General features: G+C 41.6%; 1 protein-coding gene across 1 annotated transcript in view; it reads right to left on the reverse strand.

The window, feature by feature from the left end:
- USP10 (ubiquitin specific peptidase 10) overlaps positions 1-23,421 on the reverse strand; it is a 44,672-nt gene that overhangs the window by 19,535 nt on the left and 1,716 nt on the right. The window contains exons 2-4 of the mRNA XM_048958978.1: positions 8,722-8,790; positions 6,133-6,178; positions 1,151-2,176 (exon numbers count right to left, since the gene is read on the reverse strand). Of these exons, the coding sequence (XP_048814935.1) occupies positions 1,151-2,176; positions 6,133-6,178; positions 8,722-8,790 (1,141 nt within the window). The remainder of the gene's footprint in view (positions 1-1,150; positions 2,177-6,132; positions 6,179-8,721; positions 8,791-23,421) is intronic.

Genomic DNA, 23,421 nt, shown 5'->3' on the forward strand with positions numbered 1-23,421 from the left:
GACAGCTGAAGTTTCTGAAAGCATGAAGTACTCTGCACGCTCAGGTTCTTACAAACCACCATACAGTCAACTGTGTTTGTGACACCCAAGTGAAAGAGACACAGAATTAGCTTTCCCCTCAACAGACAGTCATAAGCTGTGAAACCACTACTGAGTGAACAAGTGGATGAGAGGCAGGTACACGCTGCAGGCTGTTCTGAACAGAAATCTCCACATCAGCTTCCAGTTGCAGTAGAAGAATGAGCTTCATCTTGATGTTGTCACATGTGAGCTGCTGCTGTGCTTTTAAATTAACTTCTGGCATAAATCAGTGGGATTTCACACAAGGTTTTCCACATGGACTATTTCACAATTTCTAAATAGTTTTTTTTTGTGTAGTGACAAAACACAATTAACAGGCTATTTTTCTTCATATTTTTGCAGTTTCAGTTGGAAAACAATCACATTCAAGTTCTAGTATTTCTCATAACAACCACAGAGAATACCAAGAGTCCAAGCCTTTATATCACATAATCTTTCTAAACGCACCCTTTGGACAGTTTCTTATGATTACCCTTTTAATAGACCATGATAGCACTGTTTCTGAATAAAATAATATACTTTCAAATGGTTAAAGACAATTCCTCAATATTTGGAAGATGGATCATTCCAACAGCATGTCAATAAACCCAATGACCGTCTCCTGAATTGGAATTTTTGAAGCAGAACCTTCAAAATAATGCCAGCCATCACATTTGTGCTACTGCAAGCAATCAAGAATTTTAGCTACTTTGGAATAAATACATTAACACATTTTGCTGCAAGGCATTATACATAATCTGTACTGGGTAATATGACACAAGCTTTTCTAACACACCCTCCCTGCTACAATACCACACAGCTGGATGCAACTAGTCTGTTTTTTTAGAAATCACATATCGTTTAAACACACTGTTTGAAAAGCAGCAGTATTTTTACTGCACCTGGCTCAAATGATAACACCTTGCAATATTTACTAAGGTAAACAGCTCATTTAAAGTTACACCTGCCATAGCTGCATTCTAACAGTCACCCTAAGAACTTTCCCTATCAATACTGTACACTCCTGTTCACAAGCAAAGTTAATAGTACTCTTCTAACTGTAACATCCACTCGTGTGTAATAACTATACCTGCAATCTTTATGGCTACAGGATCCTCTGAAACTGGAACAGGCCCCTCTTTGACTTCAACCTGTTTTTCAGGGACCAGAGTAGATGTGGCAGGAGGGGTATACTTAGTCTCAACATAGACCACAGATGTGGAAGCAGAGGGCTTGGAATTGTGAAAAAGACTAGCCCACGACTTCGCAGGCTGATTAACAGGGACTGATCCTGCAACCGTGGCTGTTGCCTCAGTAGTAGGTGAAGCTTCCTCAGGCTTAGCTTGGTCTGAGTCAGTGCTTTCCACAGTGTGCAATTCTACCCCATTGGCAGCTGTGTCCTCACCAGAGGATTCAAGTGTTTGTCCATTAGTAACGCCATGACTTTCAGTAGTATCAGTACCAGCATAAGGCTGTACAACAGCTGTCCTTAAAGGGCTATCTCTGCCAGTCTCTGAGGGGATGCAAAACTGTTCAGAATTAGTAACCCTGCATACCTCAGGCTGCCCTGCAGTCCTGGTATTGTCTAGTGCGCTAGAAACAGAATCATCAGAAACAGCTTCGTGAACGAAGTCCACAGAATTGTCCGGGCTGTTGCAAGTCCTTGGGGTGGCCAGAGAGGGGATGTCCCCCGTCAGTTCCGTATCCTCAGTGCTGATACTGTTAAGTCCCGAGGAATTTGCGTGGCCATTTACAAGAGCTTCTGTGGGAGCCATGCCATCACTGACATCTTCCAAATAACTGTAGTATCCAGGGGGTCTTTTTTTCTTCTTTTTACGCTCCCTCTGTCCAAGGCCTCCAGACAAGCCGTCATTTTCAGCATTAGAACCACTATCCAGAGTGAGGGTTGGGTCAGAGAACTGGCAGTCAATTGAGTTGTAGTTTGTTTCACCCAGGCTGTCATCAGGGGTTTTCTGAGCAGGTGCACAACTGAGAATGAATTCTGGAGCCTGAGGATTCAGAGTGCTTGAAATACTGTAGTCGGTGTTGTTTAGGACAGAAGATTCCGTTTCAATAACTTCATTAACACCAAATTCAATTCTCTGATATTCCTCCCCTGAATAAAAGAAAGTAAACCTGAGTTACTGAATGACATCCATCAAAAAAACCACACACACACAAAAAAAAATATATATATATATTTTCCTGCAACTCAGAAAACAAGCAACCCTCTCTCTAACAACAACCATTCTTATTCTTTGCATCAAGCCTAAAGACCATTTCCAAAACATCATTTTCCTGAGATCTATGGAGCACTTCTTAAGCAGAGTTTGTAATTTTCAAAACTGCTGCCCTGTTTGTGCAAGGAGCACCTGTTAAACTGACCCACTAAGAGCAACTTAAACCCAATGACATTAGAAATATTCTGAATTGAATTAGTTACTGAACAAGTTCATACAGAATATAGTGCAATATTTAACCCCACATTTCTTCCAAAGCCAGCTTTTTCCACAGAAACCTAGAAAGCACAAGCCTTTAAAAGCTATCTCACATTTTTTCTTTTCCCTGGCATGTAAAGGTTTATTATAACCATCACTAATTGAAAAACACTTTTAATTGTATGGAAACGATGTGATTGCAGCTTTCTGAACTCTCTGTTCATCAATAATTTACCACGTTTTATGACAGCCAAATCCACGGCTATGACATTGTGATGTATTTCTCACCTTGAGATCAGTCTCATATAACAGATAAACCCCACTGTAAGTCAACATTCAACTCATATGTACAGCCAGTGCTGAAAAACTGGTGGGTTGCATTTTATTCTTTAAAGAAATGAGACAAATACTCCCACAGCAAGCTGCAGTATCACTGCATATTGTCAGTCACAAAGCATCGCAATTTCATGGAACTCAGTTTTACAATGCATGTGCTCCAGCTACTGCCTAACTTATTTATAACTACTTCCATGAAGAGATAAAATCAATGAAATTCTGGCATCTCAGAATTGTTAAAGGTAAGTCCACACCGTAGTGCTTGCTGGTCATTTAGTTTTGCAGGTCTTTCTATGATACAAAGGTCGCTGTTTCAAGGACATTTTTACATCCTATGTTCCCTCAAAAGATGTGAAGCTAAAAGGCACATCTCAAGCTTCTAAGACTGTTATCTAAGGTTGTTATCTGTTATCCTCCTATGGAAGGACAGTGTCTAGAGAATATTTTGATACATAACTGTCAACAAAACTGTTCCAAAACCTTTCAAGTGCAATCTAGAGAAATCATCTGGGAAAAATATTAACCAGAGAAAAAAAAATAAGTGAAATGCACAGCTTTATATAACACCAAATGAAGACTAACACACATTCAACGTGTGCTGAGGTCTGATACATGCAATAACAATACTACAATTAAAACAAACAAATAAACAAACAAATAAAAAAAAAATCAAGTAATAATAAACATTTTACATGATCAATATCTCACACAATTTCCAAATATAATTTCATGCCAATATAAAAACGTAAATACGGATGTTAATTGCTTTTCTCTCAGTGCTTTATTTAACCAAATGAGAAGTAAACACATCTGATGTCTCAATCTTGCTGCCAGTTAGACTGAAGGAAACTTGAAAAGAGAGAGAAAAGTCTCCTCATAATGGTTTGATTACTTTCCTTCAGGGTGCTAACAAGAGCCTGAACTTCAGACCTGCTCAGCCCTCCCCACACACCTGAGTGAATGCATTTTCCAATACCACGCCTGTCAAGCCACCTTTCACCAATTAATTCTGCAGTCACTGCCTGTCACCAGAAGAGAGGGCTCAATTCTCTCTAAAATCAGCGGCTCAGAGGCAGGGAGGTGGAAAGATGCTGCTGATATCCACCTAAGAGGGAAGGGCTGGGAGATCTCGGGCATCACCTCACTCTGCTCAGCAGCAGCATTAACTGGCTCACCAGGGTTGTGCACAGGGTGACTCTGCTCACAACCAGTCACTGCTTTGTCTGCTTGCAAATGCAGGGCATAGGTTTTAAGGGACACTATTGCAGATTAGTTCATCTGCTTCTGTAGTAACTTGTTAGCTCACATATAAACTGAGAGCTAGTTCTCTACCACTGGTGACGTGTAATATTCAATGATGGTAAAAACGAATGGCTGCACATTTCAAATTCCTACCAATTTCAAATGATCTTGGATTTGTTTCTTCTTCAAAATCTCGGTTTAAAAAAAATAACAATAATTTGCTTTGAAAGAAAGACAGGGGTTTCCTTTTGTGAGTTAACTCTACCACAGCCCAAAGTGAGAGGTCTCAGGTATTTCCTCCTCGCCAGCTCCTCCTGTAAGCTTCCATACCTGCGCTGCCCAAAACTAACCTGGTGAAAAATAGTCCAAGAGAGTATTTTCTTCTGTTCTGGTGGACTAATACCATGGACTAGACAATCACAAGAGCCAACCCAGGGCAAGAAGAGAGCAGAAAACAAAATATGGCTTATCACTGAGCAGAAGGTTAATTTAGCTGAAGGCACAACATGAACTCCATTGGACAAAATCTAGCCAAGAGCACAACTGATATTCCAGCATTAAATACAAATTAGGAGATTGCAAGCAAGGAATTTAACTTCACACCTTACAGCAGGAATTAAATAATAAGCAGCAATAGCTACCCTACAGTTAGTCTACAGGCTGCCTGGCAGAAGCTCATCTGCCAAAAGATTGTGTGAAACTCCTCTGAAAAATGAGGTGATTTTTTTCTATTTGTTTTGATTTTCCACTTGGCTTCTGGGCAATTTTGTTTCAATCTAGTTCACAGTACAATGGGTGAATGGACTGAAACAGATGCATCTGTCAGGAACAACATGACAGCATATTGAAACAAGTATCAGCAAACGCTTCCAGGACAAAGTCTACGTACAATAACCAAAGCTGTGAACACTTAGTACTAATTAGTCTGAATATTAGAGCTTCAGCTGTGATTCGATTATTCCTAGTAAGTATTAACAAGTCTTCTAATTATGTAATAAAATTAAATGCTGAGATAAGTAGAAAAAATTAGGCTATGGAGTGACAACGTGGTCAGTACGTGTCATCTCAATGTAATTACAAATATTCTGCATAAGCACAGCATTCCATTTTAGTTGCCACAGTTTCTTCTGCAGCCACCAAAGCAATAACATGCATGCACAGTACAGTGCAAGCCCATTAAAGACACTTCTCAAGCAAAACCTAATTCACTGTCATTACCTAATCTCAAGGTTGGGAGGGACTCTCTCAGGATCTAGGAATGATCTGAAAAACATTTGTACAAACCAACTTTCTGTACAGCTTGTTAACATCAAAATCTATGGTTTAAATCCATAGTTAGACAAAGCAGGGGAAAAGAACTGGGCACCCCTGCCACCAGTACCAGTTTGGACCACCATAAAGCCCTTTTAATGAACTTGTCAAACTCCTGTTTAAAATTACTTGGGATCCTAAAACTAGTCTTACACTACATATAAAGCTGCCTGATTTCCAATAGTGCTTTCAAGCAGGGCCTGTTGTCCCTTTTATAACTATCTTATTTGCTCTTAAATGCAAGGCCAAAGTTGCTAAGCATAATACCTCATTCTTAAATATGTGCATTTGGGTCTTTGTAAGTACTTCTGAGAAATGTCCAGTTAAACATCTGGATTAAATGGAAGAAGATCTAGATGACATTTGTGTCATTCTCATTATGTCTGGGTAAATCCCAGCTTCCTTTATGTTCCCTAAGGTTCACAAAAGAAACTCCAGTAGTTCCTTCTGTACAAGTTCGCCAGCAAGACCAGCACTTCACAGTTTTACAGTTACATTCTACACTATTTGAGCAAGATGTTAAGATTGTGGCAGCACAACTGAGAAGTACATCCACGCTGATCAGCTGATGTTTAACACGACATCTTCAAACAGTCCCTTACAACATATGGGCTTAAAAAAAAAGCAACCTGATGATACACTGCTGAGTTCTAAAACTAAAGAGAACCTGTATAGTTTTAGGGAAAGTTTCAAAACTACATTTTCAGAAGTGGATGCTGAATTCTCACCACGATGAAACACTTACCTGTGGACTTAATGCCGCATGGAACTGTTTCATTGTAAGGGGGAAGCTGTATAAAGAAATGAAATAAATTCTCATTAATAACAGTTCCATTTGAAACATCTGGATACTTCAAGAATAACCCCGCTGTTAAGGTCTAATTTTCTGAGAGTGTGCCTTGAACTCATGGTTCTATATTTAGAAAATCCTTTACTGTAGCTTCAAGTGTCCTTGCAGATTACCACCATTACTGAAAGATAAAGATTATCTTGGTTACACACCATAGGCTCATCAACTTCTAAACCACTTCACCTCGCAGTATCAAGATCCTCCTTCGTCAACTCACTGCAGTTTTGAAAACAAGAAAAAAATCTTCCTTTCAAGTAAAAGCTGAAGCAAAGATAGACCATGTTACTCAAGAAAGAATAAAATCAGAGCTTTATACAAAAGGTTTAGGTGTGAATATCTTCTGACTCTTGACCTGGTTCAGCTACTAGCTGAAATGCTTCAAGGGTAACATTCTACCTAACATTGAAGTAATTACATTTAACAAAAACAAGTACTTCTGATGATCAATCTAAGCAGAACATAATCCCAGCACACAGAAACCATCTGGATTGTAAACTACTCCAGTATAAAACACTGGCACCATTTTAGGGACTTAAAGATTGATAGAACCTTTTCTATTGTATAATCAGAGGTGGGCAATTTCTAATTCCTCCACTGCCTCTCCCTAGTCTTCCCTAGCAGGTGAATGCCTCTTCTCTTGTGCCTGCCACACACTGGTTGCCACTGCTACATAGCAGCCCCACAGCTGCCTGGAGAACAGCTGAACCCCTTCTCCAGTGGGAGACATCAGGCAGTTTGATGGAGCTATAATATTGATCTAACAGCACAACAAGTTTCAAGGGCATCCAGTGAAGTCTTTGCTTCCACAGAACTAAAAATCCTTAAATGCTACCTATTTAAAGCACTGTGGACAATGATTTATCAGAGCTAGCTAGAAAATACTTATATAACTACATTATTAGCAATGCACTTAACAAGGACGTATATTGTAAAATCCACCTGTAAACAACAGAACATCTTATCAGTACATCAAATTTCCACATCAAAAATCAAAATGGAAGAGAGGCTCCAAGCTGTTAAGAATCTATTATCTAAATTAGCACTGAACAGAGATTATATGTATTTTTACAGTTAAGAAAAAAAAACTACCATTTAAATCTACACTCCTCAGTCCACAATGAAACTTGTAATCCATTCCTTTTTCTGATTCCAATGGCTTACTAAAATAGCAAGTGGGAAAAAAAGACTAAAAAAAAAAACAATAGCCCACCTCCTGGTCAATATATACACCTGGTTAATCACCACTACGTGTACAGAAGAGATTTCTGAGTTTACTTGTTTCATGCAACCAGGTCATCTGAATAAATTCAACCAGCTGGTATCTGAGAGAACATATGTTCAAAAAGTTACCTCAGAAGAGAATTACAGACAACTTTTAGCTTTAATTAGTCTCTTGTCTCCGACAATAGGTAAGTAAGGGACTTCAGAAGGACACCAGCACCAACAGGCGCTGGGACTCCCAGGGCTGGCACTGTCCTCAAACAGAATTTATGTCAAATACCACCTCAGTTTTATAATCTAGCTCTTCTTTTCCATCATGCAGATAATTAAAACGTTGAAGTGAACCAGATCAAGGACAAATTTAAGGAACATTGTTCATCAGTTTTTGTTTTTGACAGCTAACCAGCAGGCAGTGCTCGCTCTTGAGACAGGTATTTGAAGCAGTCCTGCTTCGTTTTACACTGAAGGTTCATGCTTCCTCAACATGCTTTGTGAGAGCAGCTTTAAAGAAGCTGAAATCCAACACTTTCACGTTAGGATACCTGCTGCGTGACACAAGCATCATGCTGCTTTTACTGTATTTAATGGTGAGGAAACATAATAAAAACCAGAAGAAACATTTTACCTGAAAATCCATTCTACACTGCTTCCCATCTCCCATAGAAGATACAAAACTATCCCTAAAGGCAAGTAGAAGTTATCTTTCAATTTCTGACCCACTGCCTACAGTCTCTAAGCATCTCTACTGCTGATAGAGGTACACTACACCAGTTACACATTCTCATTTCTCAGATCTCATGCACAGCCCTTTTGTTTTTAGAGTAGGTTTGATAATTAGAGTTTCTTTTGAAAATACTTAAAGCACACAAAAAACAGCTTCAAAAGGCTCAAAAGATTTAGAAGCTCACCTTACTCACAACTAAGAACACTGCTGAAAGTTATCTACATTCACCTCTTAAGAAATAGGAAAGAAAAAGGCAATTAAATGCAGGTAATAGGGATGGTAGGGATGAATAACTCATTTTCCACATCTTATCGCTACGTCAGCTATTGCAGCTCTGAAAGATGACAGGAAGAAGGCAGAATAATCCATTTCTTATTTCTAAAAATTGACTTAACATCCTCATACATGAAGACTTCTGTTCGATACCTTCAGTTTGTAAATTAGCAAGCTAAGAGAATGACAAAAATTGCATAGTTATATTTCAAATATATGCTAAGAGGTGCAGCTTTAAAACGTTGGTAAGGAAAAGTAGATCTTACCTCAACAGAGCAACGTGGAGTCACAAAGAACTGATTAAACTCATCAGGGCTGAACTCCCCAAAAATATACTACAAATGAAAGAGAAAAAAAGATTTTTGTTAAAGAAGGACTTACATTCTGTGCAATTCATACCTTCATAGTAAAGTACCCTGTATTTTAAGATACAGGCAAACAGAATGGCTCATATGTTGAAAGCCAGAAACGTACCTGTTTGCATCCCAGCCCTCACTCTCCCTAAGTCTTTAGCAAACTATTTCAGCCACCAAAACTCTACACACTGCATTTTCCTTCAGACAAGAGAGGCAGCCACAGCATGAGCTCCAGCGCAACCCGTGACCAATTCTAAACCAGTAAACAAGTGAGACACTGGAGTGGTGTCAGCTCACATAAGCCCCACACACCATCAGTTTTACCTTCTAGAACAGCACAGATAACTACACATCACTTCCCTGAGCAATACTACTACTGAGAGAAGTTTTGATGAAAGAGTCACGTGGAGATGAGACGGGATCTTGCTTTCTTATCCACATATATTACTATGGATACTACATAAACCAAAATACGCATGGCAATGTAAAAATACTCCCAAAATTACAAGATTACAGTAGTGAAAAGCTAAACTTCATTACTCCAAGAAATTCACAAAATTTCTTTTTAAGACAAAAATTAAGCTTGCTTCCAAGCAGAATTCACATAGAATCACAGAACGGCCCGGGTTGGAAGGGACCTCAAGGATCACGAAGCTCCAACCCCCCAGACACAGGCAGGACCACCAACCTCCACATTTCATACCAGACCAGGCTGCCCAGGGCCCCGTCCAACCTGGTCTTGACCACCACTAGGGATGAGGCATCCACAGCCTCTCTGGGCAGCCTATTCCAACACCTCACCACACTCATAGTAAAGAACTTCCCCCTGACATCCAACCTAAAAATTACAGCCAGTTACAGTTAAGCACTTGTGTTTTTCAGAAATCAATAAATCTACACCCCCTGACAAACATGGGCATCAGCTTGCAGAGCATGCCAGGCAGCAATAAACGATGTCAATGGCAACTCACAAGGTAGAGCAGGAATAATGCTTGGAGGAGAGCCTGGTCTTCTACAAACACCGGATTTGGGAAGAAAGCTCTGTCATGACATCACAGAGTTGTGAAAATTTCCTATTGTAATGTTGGCCCTAGACCTACATTTGAAGATACATAATCCCCAAGAGGCTTAATTCAGAGTTAAATCTGATCTACCTTCCAACTACCCTGCAACCTACGCACAAGCTTCCTGCTCCAGCTCCCAAGAAGCAATCCTCTCTCTTTCCAGCAGTACGTATTTCGCATTGCATTTCTCCTGCTGCTCTCCAGATTATCCACCTTTAAAGAACAACCATCAACTTGGCATTAAGAGCACTCAAGGATCCTTCAAATAACTCGAAAGCCTGGCGGTGAGCTCCATTTCTGCCACAGATAAACAACAGTGTGAAAATACTCTCAAATCATGAATTTCAACTATCTTCCACCTGTAGCTAATAATAGAAAAGCAGGTGGAAAACAACAGGCTCTCCTGCAGGGGGCTGAAGAAGAGGAGACTTTGGGGAACTCTTGGGAGAAACAAATCCACCTCTATCACCTTTCCACTGCTTCCAGACCTCTGCCTAGAATGGAAAAACAAGGCAGTATACCTGGGGAGTACTGATGATCCGTTCCATTTTGCAATTCACAACTGCAACCAAATCTGACCATATGCCAGACACATATAATACGTTATTAAACCTATTCAAATGTTGTAATTAAAGGTCCAGAACTAAACTCAAAACATCCTTATGTAATATAAAAAAGCTGCTACACACCAGAATCAGATACAACTGGAGTTCTGAGCTCCTGTTATCACAATATAAAGAGACCCTTCCCTTTGCCTCCCTCTTAACTATAATTGTGACACATTAGAACATTATACAAACACACTGCAGATGCAGTTTCTTTCAAAAGCAGTGTCTACCACTTTCCCAGTGTACTTTTTTCTTTCCTACAAGCTGAGAGTACTGGATGAGCCCACTGAAGCTGGCAGGGATTGAATTCCCCTGTGTCAAGTACATGCCTCCCAAAGTTCTGTCAAACACCTCTTTCGCAGCAACACCCCCAGGATTTCTTAACAGTCATTTGAAACACCAATAAAATCGACAATAAAACTGAAATGCCCTTTTAAATTAATCCCTACAATTTGATTACAATAGTGTGAAATATGTCTGCATTCCAGCAAATTTTATGCCATTTTGAACAAAGAGTTCCATCAATGACATCATCTTTAAATCCTCAATGCTAACTGCCTGTGTTTGTACCACAAATTACAGAATGACAATTAACCAAATAAATCCTCACCAAAAAAATTTGTTTTCCATAGCACAGTAATAAAAGCAGAAGCACTTTTCCAGCTCTACCATAACTAGTCAACATCTTAACTAAGCAAACAAAAGCAGCAGAAACACAACTCATTGCAACAAGGGGAAAAATACTCTTGGAGGACCCCAAAGGATCACAGTGCCTGACCTGCAAGCTCTTTCCATGTGGTCTGTTGGGTATTTTTGCTGTGCTCTCCCTTAAGCACTTCCAAAATGTTACCCCCTGCCTGGAATGCAATCTCTGCTGCTGTTCCAGTGCAGCCACATGAACCCTCTCCAGAGGAACACATTACACAGCTCTTGTCCTAGAAAAGCGGGTAGAAATAGCACTGCTCATGCATCATTATCTTGGCATCACCTGTGCAATAAGAAAGCTAGGAAAATGAAGTGTCAACTCTTGCTTTCAAGCAGCACTGAATTGGCTTTCATCTGATAACCAACAGCTTCAGATCTTGCAGTCAAATTAGTTTTCCAATTGCAAACGCTCCCACTTCAACTGCTTCTCCACTGGAGTAAAAAAAAAATAATAATAAATGCAGTTTTTACTTGCTGGTGGCAAGAAATAATTCAACTCTATCTAAGCAGAAGGCATAACGAGTAAAGACTAGTTCACATATACATAAACTATTCAGCTATTTCACATATACCACAAACTACACAATTTGCTCACGAAGATGTCTTTAAGTCTAAGTCTGTTTTGTGGAAGTTCTCAGGATAAGCTGGAGTAGAGGAAGGAACTGACCCCTGCAGACAGTGCTGGCAACAGAAAGCTGTGTGTATGAGCACACCTGGGTGTCATCAGTAGAGAAAATACTCTTAAATCTTAAAGCCATCCCAGCAGTACATAAAGTGCTTCTCTCACACCCTTTACTTCACACTTGGTTAAGTTTTCTTGAAAAGGGAAAGACAACCTTTCTTCAGCTTTCCTTCCTTTTGAGGCTGAAATCCATTAAGTCTTACCTTAGCACATGGACCATCGCTTGCTTGACACGAAGCCTTCTGATCTTTCAAACCCCATGAAACATATTGCTAAGGTGCTTAAAAAGCACAACACAAAATGGGCAAGCTCCCATATCCAGGAGCTGAGATCGACCACTGGCTGTCTTCACGGCTGTATCACAGCCAAAACAGCAGTATTTTAGGCAGATAAGTTTCTGGAAAGAAAAATGCTATGCTATCCTCTAGAAAGACTGAATAAAAAAAAACTCCAAACTACTAAATATTAAATTGTCCATTTTTGTAAAAAAGAACTACAGAAATAAGGTTGATTTGGGGGGGGGGGGGGGGGGGGAAGCACATAAATGCTTTTAACAGTTGAAAACCCAATGAATTGTGAGCAAACTTAGCCCAGCTTTGAGACCTTTATCACTAGCCTGGAGCTTGGAACTAGAACATGAACAAATGCAGGCAGTGCCTGGAGACAGATCTGAGCTAGGTAAATGCAGGTCAGCACAGACCATGAGTCAGTGCAACTCTGCCTTCCTTCCATTTAAGCAATCACAGGCTTAACAAAATAAATAAATAAGAATGCCAACACTGCATGACTCTGCTCTCCCTTTTTTGTCAGTTAGGATTTCTTGGACCTTATTACAGAACCCCTACAGCTAAAGGAAGTATGGCATTTTTCACACACCTCTGCCTAGTATGAACACAAGCAGACTAATTTATCATGAAGACTCTATTTCAAATATGCACAAAAGCAGAGCAGGCTGTGCCCTTCCATTACCACTAGCTTTCATCAACGATGTACCATTTTAAATGAGAACAGTGCACTGATCAATAATCATAAAGATATCTGCCAAAACTCTGTCACCTTATACCAAAACCAATTCTGTTATGTACTCTCCTCTTTTTGTTACCAAAAATAAGGTATTTACTGGAATTCTTCCATTTCAAACAAACAGCAGCTGCCACAAAGAGTAACTAGCTTGAAGAAGCTGGCTATAGTTAGGGAGGAAAAGGTGGAGTAGAATAAAAATCATCCCATCACCTTACACAGACATCATTTACTTTATGAGAGCAGCATACCCTCCACACCCATGGGAAGACTCATTATCTTCCATCCTCCAAAGCAGGGCAGTTTCAGCAATGCCACCTCCATATTTCTCATTCACAGCTTTTCCCTCTGGAGATTTTCCTTCTGCAAAAAAGGAGGTGGCTCCAAACCAACAGCCATTACTTTACTTTTTAAGTAATGCTAGAACAGAGGTGAAGATTTTGTTTTTAATGAGAGCAATGCGCTTTTATCATTTACTTGGGAACCCAAAGCAATCACCCAGTGACAGGAGAGCTATAGCTTCACAGAGCTCTTCCTTTGCTAACACCAGCTCCAAGCTGGTTGCCAGCAATTAGCAGACACTGAGTCCAATGCTCTGCTTGCACTAAACATGTTACTGCACGAGCATGCAAATTCTGAACTTTTCCAATAACGAAAACAAAAAATAATCTGATTTACTACAGCACAACAAGCACTGCAAAGTGAAGCTGGAACATGAAGTTGTTCTAGAACACAGCCAGCCTAACTACTATTTTCTTGTGAGACAGTCAAAACAATCTCTTACTAATTTTATCTAATATTTCCCAGCAGAAATGCCTCAGTGTTAGCCCTTGTTCTTCTCTGCCAGACTGTAATCATTAAGGCTGTAACCTTTGTGCAAGATACCTACAGCAGAACGAAGCTCTGAGCGCACAGTAAAATTGGTTTTACATCTGGAGAATGATGTTTTGGCCACATTAAATAGCAAACTGTCTTTGAACAGCTCACACAAGCCCACCCAAATTCCAGACATACGATATAAATTGGTATTTCCCTGAAGTTTACAAAAGCTTTATTCAGCAGGTATTTTAGCAACTGAGATTTTTGGAAGGATCATTTCCAGCAAGCTTCTTTCCACTTGTGGAAGAACAAGCAGCACATGTGCTCTCCCTCCTACCAGCTTAAGTTTGTAGCATGGAGGAAGCAGCACATTCCAAGCCAGGCAAGGCAGGATGCCCGTGGCTACCAGAACAAAGGCAGGCTACCCTGGAAGGGCTGCTAGCCAGCCAGCCAGCAAAGGTGCTTGACAGCACCCAGGCAGCAGAAAGTTTTTCTTCTTCTGTGCTTACTGTACCTGCTCTTACCTCGTAGGCAACTCTTATCCTTCAAACTTGCAATTTGAAATAAGAAGAAAAAAACCAAACACTCGATACCTCTAAACTTGGGCAAGGTTGTTAAGGTTACTAAAGAATTTTAAAAGAAGGTAGAGATATGGGAGGAAAATCTCCCCAGTTTTATGAAATTAAACGTGTTTGAATATAAGCACATTTTGAAGTGGTTTAAGGAGATTACAATTGGCTTGATGAGGCCAAGGAGGAGGAAACAAGTGTTAAATGGATCACAGGATCAGAAGTTACCAGTGGGGACAGCACAGAAGAAGAATAGAAAGAACTCATCTGTGCCTGTCAGAAATTCTCCTCTCCAAAAGCTGAAGTATCACCCAAAACTCTGGAACTGCACAAATGCATGACTGTCAGAAGTGCCTGTAACCCAACCACAGCAGCCTGCATCTCAGCTCGTGCTTCCTTCTCTTGTGAATTGCTCTATGAGCTCAAACAGCCGATGCCCTTTACAATGCAGTTACAGGTGCTAACCTTGTGAACACTACCAGTAGGACTCCAGTGGCACACTATTATTTAAGGTAAGGAAATTACACCAAAAGGTTACACTTCTCAAATAGAGTGCTCAAATGCAAAGCTGCATAAAAGCGAAGACAGGTTGTATCTTGAGTCCTATTCATTTGTGTGCATTCAATACATTCTTTGCTCATTTCTACCGTTCACGTCTTCTCAAAGGAATAATACTTCACAGGATCGATACAGACTCATCCCAGGGGATGATGTTACACCAGGCACTGCTCTTCCAATTTGTCAAGCAAGCTAAAAAACACACAGGGAAATAAAGAAGTGTGGGAAAAGAATGGACAGCTTCTTCATAACTGCTGTGGTGGAAAACTACAACCTATCCTCAACAGCAGCAGAACTGAACAAGTCACCCACACAACGCTTTTCACAAGCAATTACTCAAGGTAGGATTTAAGGTGGCTAAGATTAGGCAAGGTAAAAATTAGCTGTCTGGACTCTAACCTGACAAGCAACACAGATTAGCATTTCAGAAGGGAACTGAGCCCACCCAGCAGGGCTGCTGGGACTCCTCTAAAGGCCTGACATAGCATTCAGTGATGCAGGCTGTGATGCTGAGCACTTGCAACTGTGGTTCTGTGAGACTTCACCTGGGAAGTTTAATATGAACCTACACACGCCATGCAAAGTCCAACCAAAACCACACTGGCCACCAAAAATAAGACAGTAGACAACGCAGAAGCTAATGATACTGAGCCTACATAGGGGTAACTACCTGGCAAGGCACCACGCGTTTAACAGTGGCAGTAAGAGAAAGCACTGCCTGACCATCAAAACCAAGTACCATCTGCTACACTGCATTCTCCATAGGCACAGCTTTTGCTCTCCTCTTCCATTTGCCACAATCCCAATCCAACCTTTTCTCCTGAGCCAGCCCTGGCACACACTGAACAGATCAGCAAGATGATTCTCCTCAGCCAGAGAAAGCTATCCAGGCTGTTTCTTCGTACTGGGGATCGGGATCAGAGGTGAGGAGCCTGTACAAAGTAGAAGACCCAAGAGGTTGGGAGCAAGGAGTGACATTTTTGCCCTCTGCAGCTGCACAATGCCAAGAACAGGTTGTAACCTTACAGGGAAACAGCTGAAAATGAAACAGCAATGTGGAGGGAAAAAATAATAATAATAATAATAATAATCAGTAAATGACACAAGGTGTTTATTAAAGTAAAACATGCCTAACCACATTAAAAATGTTACCTCTCCAGTGTTTTTAAGCTCTCTAACTGTTGACATTAGACAGTAATTGAGCAGAGAGGTTCTTACTCTGTTGTCTCTCTGCAGGAGCCCAGGTCCCTTCCATCAGCTCATCAGGTGACAAATGTGCTGCTGGCAGACAGAAACTGAAGACACTACTATTGTTTTGATTCTCAGTGCACATGCAGCCATCCATCTCCTCTCCCATCCTGACATGCGAGCAGTGGCAGGCAGAAACCTGAGAGAATGCAGCACTGCCCATGGCAGCAACTTCTATTCTGCAGGGGTACCGAAGTTAAAAAGAAAACTGGGACACCATGAGTGTGCCACCTCCTTCAGGGACGGTTTAACTGCTTAAGTACTTGCAGCACAATTTTATATACAAGACAGTTGTTAAAACAAATTCAAAGACTAATGTAACGCTACAACTAAATCACGGATTATAGGGATGTGAAACATCCTTATTTTTAAATGGCAGCCTTAAAAACTGGATTTTTTTTTTTATCCAGTGTGTACGACTATGGCAGCAGTTTTACTGAGTGATAATAACACTGTTGATATTAAAACCATTTTTAGGTAGCTTGTATCAAAAGAACATCACTGGCAGTGATGCAGCCATCACATCTTCCCTTACATGAGGTCTCCTGGTAGTGTGCCCAGCTTCCCTTTTGCACAAATGAGCAGAACACCGACCCAGCACCCCCACAGCCCTGCTCAGGCCCTCACCTCTGCAACCTCAGCATCTCCATCCTCTCCCCAGCACTCCAAAGGAGGTGAAACACTTTCAGGAACCCCACAAGAAGAGCAGCGGGTGCCACCTGATCAGCAGTGCTGGAGCAGCCCAGCAGCACGCTGAAGCCCAACCCTCACACTGCAACTTGCACACTGTGCATTTATTGTACTTTCTGCTTCCCAACAGCATCAATTTAAGCAGTTTTAGAAAGAATGCACTAACGTGAGTATACACTGACTTCCTCAGTGCCAAATGCAGTAAAAACAATGCTTGGAAATCATAAAAGCATTCAGTAAATACAACCAGGCACTCAGCTACTGTCTGAATGGGCTGTTTCGTAAATACAGACAGAAAATACAAACCAAGTTTCAAATTACTGGGCTACCATTATCAAATATTGCAATTTGGCTTCTCAGTGAGCAGATCAGTGTGTTGATTTCTGAAACTTGAAGGCAGCCTTCAAAGATAACATAATAAGCTTTTGTACGCTAATCACAGGCATTTTTTAAGGGCCGTCATAAAATGAATTTGAAGCACAAACAGTAATAAAAAAAAAATTGGCACGCAAAGCAAACTGCTATTAAACACCTCAGCTCTCAGCTAAGCCTGAAGATTTCAAGCTACAAAACTCAGAATTCAGACTAACTAAAGTCATGCTGTCATGGGAATCCATGCCCACACTGAAGGCAGCCCAGCAAACAGCCACAAGCTGCTTAGGGCAGCAGTGGGATCTCCCCAGCCCAGCACAGCGTCCAAGCACAGTACCAGCCATTACCAGCAGCACCACAAAGCACACTAAAAACATCATGCACAACTGCCCTCCTCATTCCAGGAGTCAGTGCCGATGAAAAGTCTGAGAGATCTCTATTTTAAGGATGCAATTATGGCAAATAATGGCCTTTAGATGACAATCGTTAGCTCTAAGTGTAATACACACCCATCACCCTCATCCACCCCATTTAAGACCACGGTTGAAACACCAGCTCTGCCCTTTGCAGTCCCTTTTGACACACAGCAACAAGAGTGACTACCTCAATGCAGTGTGATGCTTGGGACATGGGTAAAATTCAAAAGCCTGACAATGCCAACTTGTCAACATGGGCAAAGCCAACAGCTTTATTTCTGCTCTGAAAGCTGACAATTCCTCTTTCACCCTTTTTAGGATTCTGCCGTGCCAACATTCTTTGCCAGTTGCAAATGCAGGATGATAACTTTATGTATCTCACTATTGAAGTATATTAACAGTGCAAACAGTTTTACAAACGCCTTCTTGTCTCATTTTCATGAGGACCTTTCACTATCTGCAATTCACAGAAGCTTAACCTGTGAAGGGACCACAGCCTGTGATCACAGCTTATAGCCAAGAAAATGAACACAGAGAATTGCCTAAATAAGTTGCCGTTGACTTTGTTTTTTATAACCATTAACTACTGCATTCCATAGAACCTTCTGAACAGTGGCAGCTTTGGTTTTGTATCCTGAAGGCAGCAAAAGAACAGCAATTGAGGTTTTCCATGTTTTATGGACAGTTACAGCAGTTCTTTCTTTAGTAACAACCAGCTATTATTAGAGACCATATGATTCAATGGGTAGACCAAGGTTGACTGAATTCAAGAGAAATAGATTGCTCTTACAATTCAGCCATTAGCTTGTGCTGACCATGACTCTTTCTCCCTCTCTGCTCTATTTCCCCTCTCCTTTTATCACACCATGGTCCAAAAACATTGAGTATAATCAAACTAATTGTCTACTGCTACCCTTAAGCCATGCAGTGTTTTCCATCTGCCTCTTCACCCATCCCAATTCTTGCAGCAAGATACAAGGTCTGTATCTCACCTCCACCTCCCCTTTGTTCCTGCCAGCAGTTCCCCTACTCCCACTCTGTCAAGAGAGTTAGCACTGAATTCATTTCCCCCTTTAAAACTCATGTGATCCTGACCAACCACGCAGCAGGTGCTGCAGGAACTTCAGCAGAAAACCAGGAGAGAGGATCCCACATTTGGCACCACAGCGCTGAGCACTGCCTTTGCACAGAGGTCAGTGTGAGCAAACGGCTCGCTCCTGCCACGTGACAGCAGGGATCCACTCTGCATCTCAGGGCTCTTTGCTGCTAATATCAGCTGGTTTTAAGCCAACCTCAAACACGTGTGTTTTTGCAACAGTCTAAAGAGCAAACTATATAGAGGTCCCCACTGAGATAGCTGTGTGCATATGGCAAAGCTACTGAGCACCCACAACACTGCTAACATTACCTTGACGCTGTAAGACCACTGGGAAACATGTTGCTACACTACCTATAAAGGAATCCCGACTCCAACAAGACAAAACATTTTCATGACAAAAGCCTCTGCCTCTTTGCACGAAGGATATATGATTTCTGGGTTTTAAATTACACTTGTAAGCCCGCCAGCCTGCAAATTTGGTAGGGAGAAGCGATGCAGGCAGCCCGTGAATCACTGCAGCAGGCTCTGAATGTACAAAAAAAACATGCCTGCTGCACTGAGGGAATGCAGCACTGCTATTTCTGCTGCTATGCTCAGTTCAGTTCAAACAAAGAGGGGAAAAAAAGTCCTCCATATGCAGAATTCTTTGAAAAAAGACTTTTTAAAATGCATCTTCTCTCAGAGCCTTCAGAGATGTTCCTCTATCTAGCTCTTCACAGACAGGACATCCTCCTCTTCCATCTCCAAGCCAAACCCCAATCACTGTATCAAACTGTTATCCAACCCTTAAGTGATTTTCTACTTGATGCTAACCTTATATTCAGCAAAGTTGACCCACGTGCCTTTCTTCCCAAACCAAATCCCAAGACAAACAACACACAGCGCTTCCTTAAAACTACCATGCATTAATTCAAAAACAATACTGCAAACAGCCAAATTCCCAAAAGCACCTTAGTAAATTTCAGTTTATACCATGCTAACTTCTGTGACCATCGTGAAAACCTAAGAATGCTTTTCTTCAGTTTGTGTCAACCTTTGTTATGCTTTCCCATTAGGTGTTTGCTGACAGTGAGCCTCACACAATCACTTGGTCAGCACTGCTGTGATTTAAGCCACCTATTGCCCAGCTATAGGTGAAAGAACCTGACTTTGTGATGTGTGCTGAGGATTAATAGATCACAGAACAGCCTGGGTTGAAGAGGACCACAGTGCTCATCCAGTTCCAACCCCCTGCTGTGTGCAGGTCACCAACCAGCAGCCCAGGCTGCCCAGAGCCACATCCAGCTTGGCCTTGAATGCCTGCAGGGATGGGGCATCCACAGCCTCCTTGGGCAGCCTGTTCCAGTGCCTCACAACCCTGTGTGTGAAAAACTTCCTCCTAATATCTGACCTAAACCATTCCCCGTCTCACTGTAAAACCATTCCCCCTTGTCCTGTCACCATCCACCCTCATAAACAGCCGTTCCCCCTTGTTTATACGCTCCCTTCAAGTACTGGAAGGACACAATGAGGTCTCCCCAGAGCCTTCTGATCTCCAAGCCAAACAAGCCCAGTTCCCTCAACCTTTCCTCACAGGAGAGGTGTTCCAGCCCTCTGCTCATCTTAGTGGCCCTCCTCTGGACTCACTCCAAGAGCTCTGCATCTTTCTTGTCCTGAGGCCCCCAGATCTTACGCTGTCAAACAAGGAGAAAAAGGTTCTTAAATGTATTTAAAATGTCACGAACATCTGCAATTAAATTAAGCGTTAGGGAGTCAAATAAAGAATGAAAAGGACTCATGTACTTCAATGTTTTACTGTGAGAGACCTAATATCACCACGAGCACTGGTCTGGCAAAATCCTTTAAGTGTTTTAAAAACAATCCACATGGCACCATTATTGGCAATAATGCTTAAAATACAGAGTTAAACCTATAAATCACAATTTCATAAATCAAAGCTTATAAATCCTATTTGAAATTATTAACTTCTTCATTATGGAACGTTTGTGCATATGTATGTACACACACACACTTTTTTCACCATGAAGCATAACTCTTTGTTCCATAATCCCAAGTTGCATGTTTCATGATCACACATAAACCACCTCCATGGAAAACTGCAGTTCCAGCATGTTTAATTCTTTGGAAATGAACATCTACATTGCTGAAATGGCATTAGAGTGACAAATGACTATAATCCAGTGGCCCAAGGCCAGCAAGTTCTATTACAACAGCTTAGCCCGTTTTGTACTACACAGCACGTTGTGCATATAGCACTGAGCAACAATCAGACAGCATAGTTTACCCATAAGCAAAACCCCACTTAAGTTCACAGCTATTTTACCAGCTATACAAATGGAGAAAGTAGCCTGACTGCACGACTGCTAACAAAAGTTTATTAATAAGCAAGTACTAGGTTCCATTCTAAAATGTCTCACTATCAGTGCTGTAAGTGAAATCTCACCGAATGTATAGGAGTGATTCACAAAAAGCGTGGATTTCTTGCTATTATTTGCATGCTGCCACACACCCGCCACGCACTTCCAAATTTAAGCTCTATGTCAGGTTTCCCAGACATCCTTTTTAAAGCCAACCAGCCCACTCTCCCACGCCGTACTATGGGGATTCACCATTCACATTTCAGAGAGACAACTGATACCTCCTGGCTACCTAACTCAGCTCCGTCTGCAGCCTGAGCTCTGGGGAGCATGGAAGCCCAGGATGGTTCCATCAGCAACAGCTCTGGCAGCAGGACCTTCCCAACCAGTCCTGTGTCATGGAAGAGGGGCTCCTAGAACAGAAAAAAGGAGCCACCAATCCAACTTCATCATCAGACCTTCAGAACACCAAAACTCAGCTGAGCTGTGACAGCAGAAGGCAATGCCCCTCCTGCAACACAGTGTTCCGAGTGCCCCCACCCAAGCCACAGCTTTCCATCCATTTTAGGAACTCAACTGACAGGATGCGCACTGCCCTCTCTTCCAATCTTTCTGCCTGCAAGGACACACGGCACAAGACACATCTGCAGAGACACAAGGACAGCACAAGGAACTCCTCCAGCTGTAGAACAGACAGGGTTTTTTTTTGGGGGGGAGGGGGGAAAGGATGCTGATTTCCCAATCAACACCACTCACAAACCTCAGGCCATACACTGCAGAGATGATACATGCCTGCAGACTTTTTCACCCCTCCAGAGCGAGATCCAGCCTCAGGCATCCCACAGCACCATGTGCAGAGCTGGCTGCACTCAGGAGCCAGGTTCCAGTTATTCTGGTTGCCAGGCCCGGGTGAGCATGAGCAGCTCTCAAGCTCGTTCGGCTCCCTCTGAACACAAGTCCTACTGGTTTTTACTGGTGCTGGTTCTGGGGGCAACATGGGGCATTTCAAATGACACCGAGTTAATCTGACACCACCCGAACAGTGACAGAGCAAAACAAGCATAAATGATTCATTCTGCTACGGTATCCTTTCTTCTGCTTACCTTGTTTTCACAAGATTTGCAAATGAAGTGTCTGCATTAATGCACTCTATCAAAACGATAGGAGAGAGGCTAAAACAACTCTTCTGTATTACTGTTCCAAACAGGGAAACATTTCAGTTTTTCTCTTAAATGTCCTTCATGAGAAATGGTTTCCACTACGCTCAGCGTTAATCAGCTCCCCCTCTGCAGCACCACGCAGAACCTGTAGTGACACAACTGGTTTGTGTCTTGCTTGCCTCCAGAATTTTGAATACGCTCAGAATACGCCCAGAAAACCAACAGCAACACTTAAATATCTCATTAAATGATTATGAAATAATGGCATGGAATACAGAGGTACGAGCGACCGGCATTATCTGAACTGTGTTACCTCACTCTGATGTGCCTGCAGACTAGCTGGCCGTCCACATTTAATCCCTCCTTTGAAAATACACTATAGGGTCATGTTCCATGAATCATCTCTTAGAATGTGCAAAGCGACCGACGAGTGCTTCTGCATACTGTTACACGAACCCATCCATTGGCAGAAACCCTACAGTGCATTTTAACTATTTAGAGAGACTTTTCACTCACGTGGCAGAGCAAACGTCTCAACAACGGTGTGCTCCAATGAATCACACGGGAAAACTCTGGCCCAGAATGCAGCATTGTGACACGAACATAACAACTAAATTATAGAATCATAGAATGACCTGGCTTGAAAATGACCATCTAGTTCCAACCTCCTGCTGTGTGCAGGATCACCAACCACCAGGCTGCCCAGAGCCACATCCAGCCTGGCCTTGAAATGCCTCCAGGGATGGGGCATCCATAACCTCCTTGGGCAACCTGTTTCAGTGCCTCACCACCCTGTGAGAGAAAAAACTATGTGGTCTTGTGCTTACAATATAGCACATCAGCAAAACAACTTCATTTTTTCTACCGGTCTTCAATACTACCATCCTAAAATAAAAGGAAACATGTAAAATTGCTAAATTTATGTTCAGATTCTCCATCCCAGAGACCAGAACATTACTACCTTCCTTCAGTAGAATAGCAGTGTATTGCTCTAGTATAGATATCCATTTGAACCCCTCTTGCACCACTTAAATAAGCTGTTTAAATTAGAGGGGAAAAAAGAAAAATAATGACACAAAATATTAACTGTAAGATAACTGGCAGATTCACTTCCTGAATTATTTATAAACTTAAACTGCAATCCTCACAAGACCAAAATATCTCTTTTTACCTAGAAAGTACTTCGATTTAAAACAGCACACAGCAAGTTGCTACTGAAGATGAACATACCGTCTACTTTTAA

This window comes from Lagopus muta, chromosome 12 (assembly GCF_023343835.1).
Source record: "Lagopus muta isolate bLagMut1 chromosome 12, bLagMut1 primary, whole genome shotgun sequence".
Taxonomy (NCBI): Eukaryota; Metazoa; Chordata; class Aves; order Galliformes; family Phasianidae; genus Lagopus; species Lagopus muta.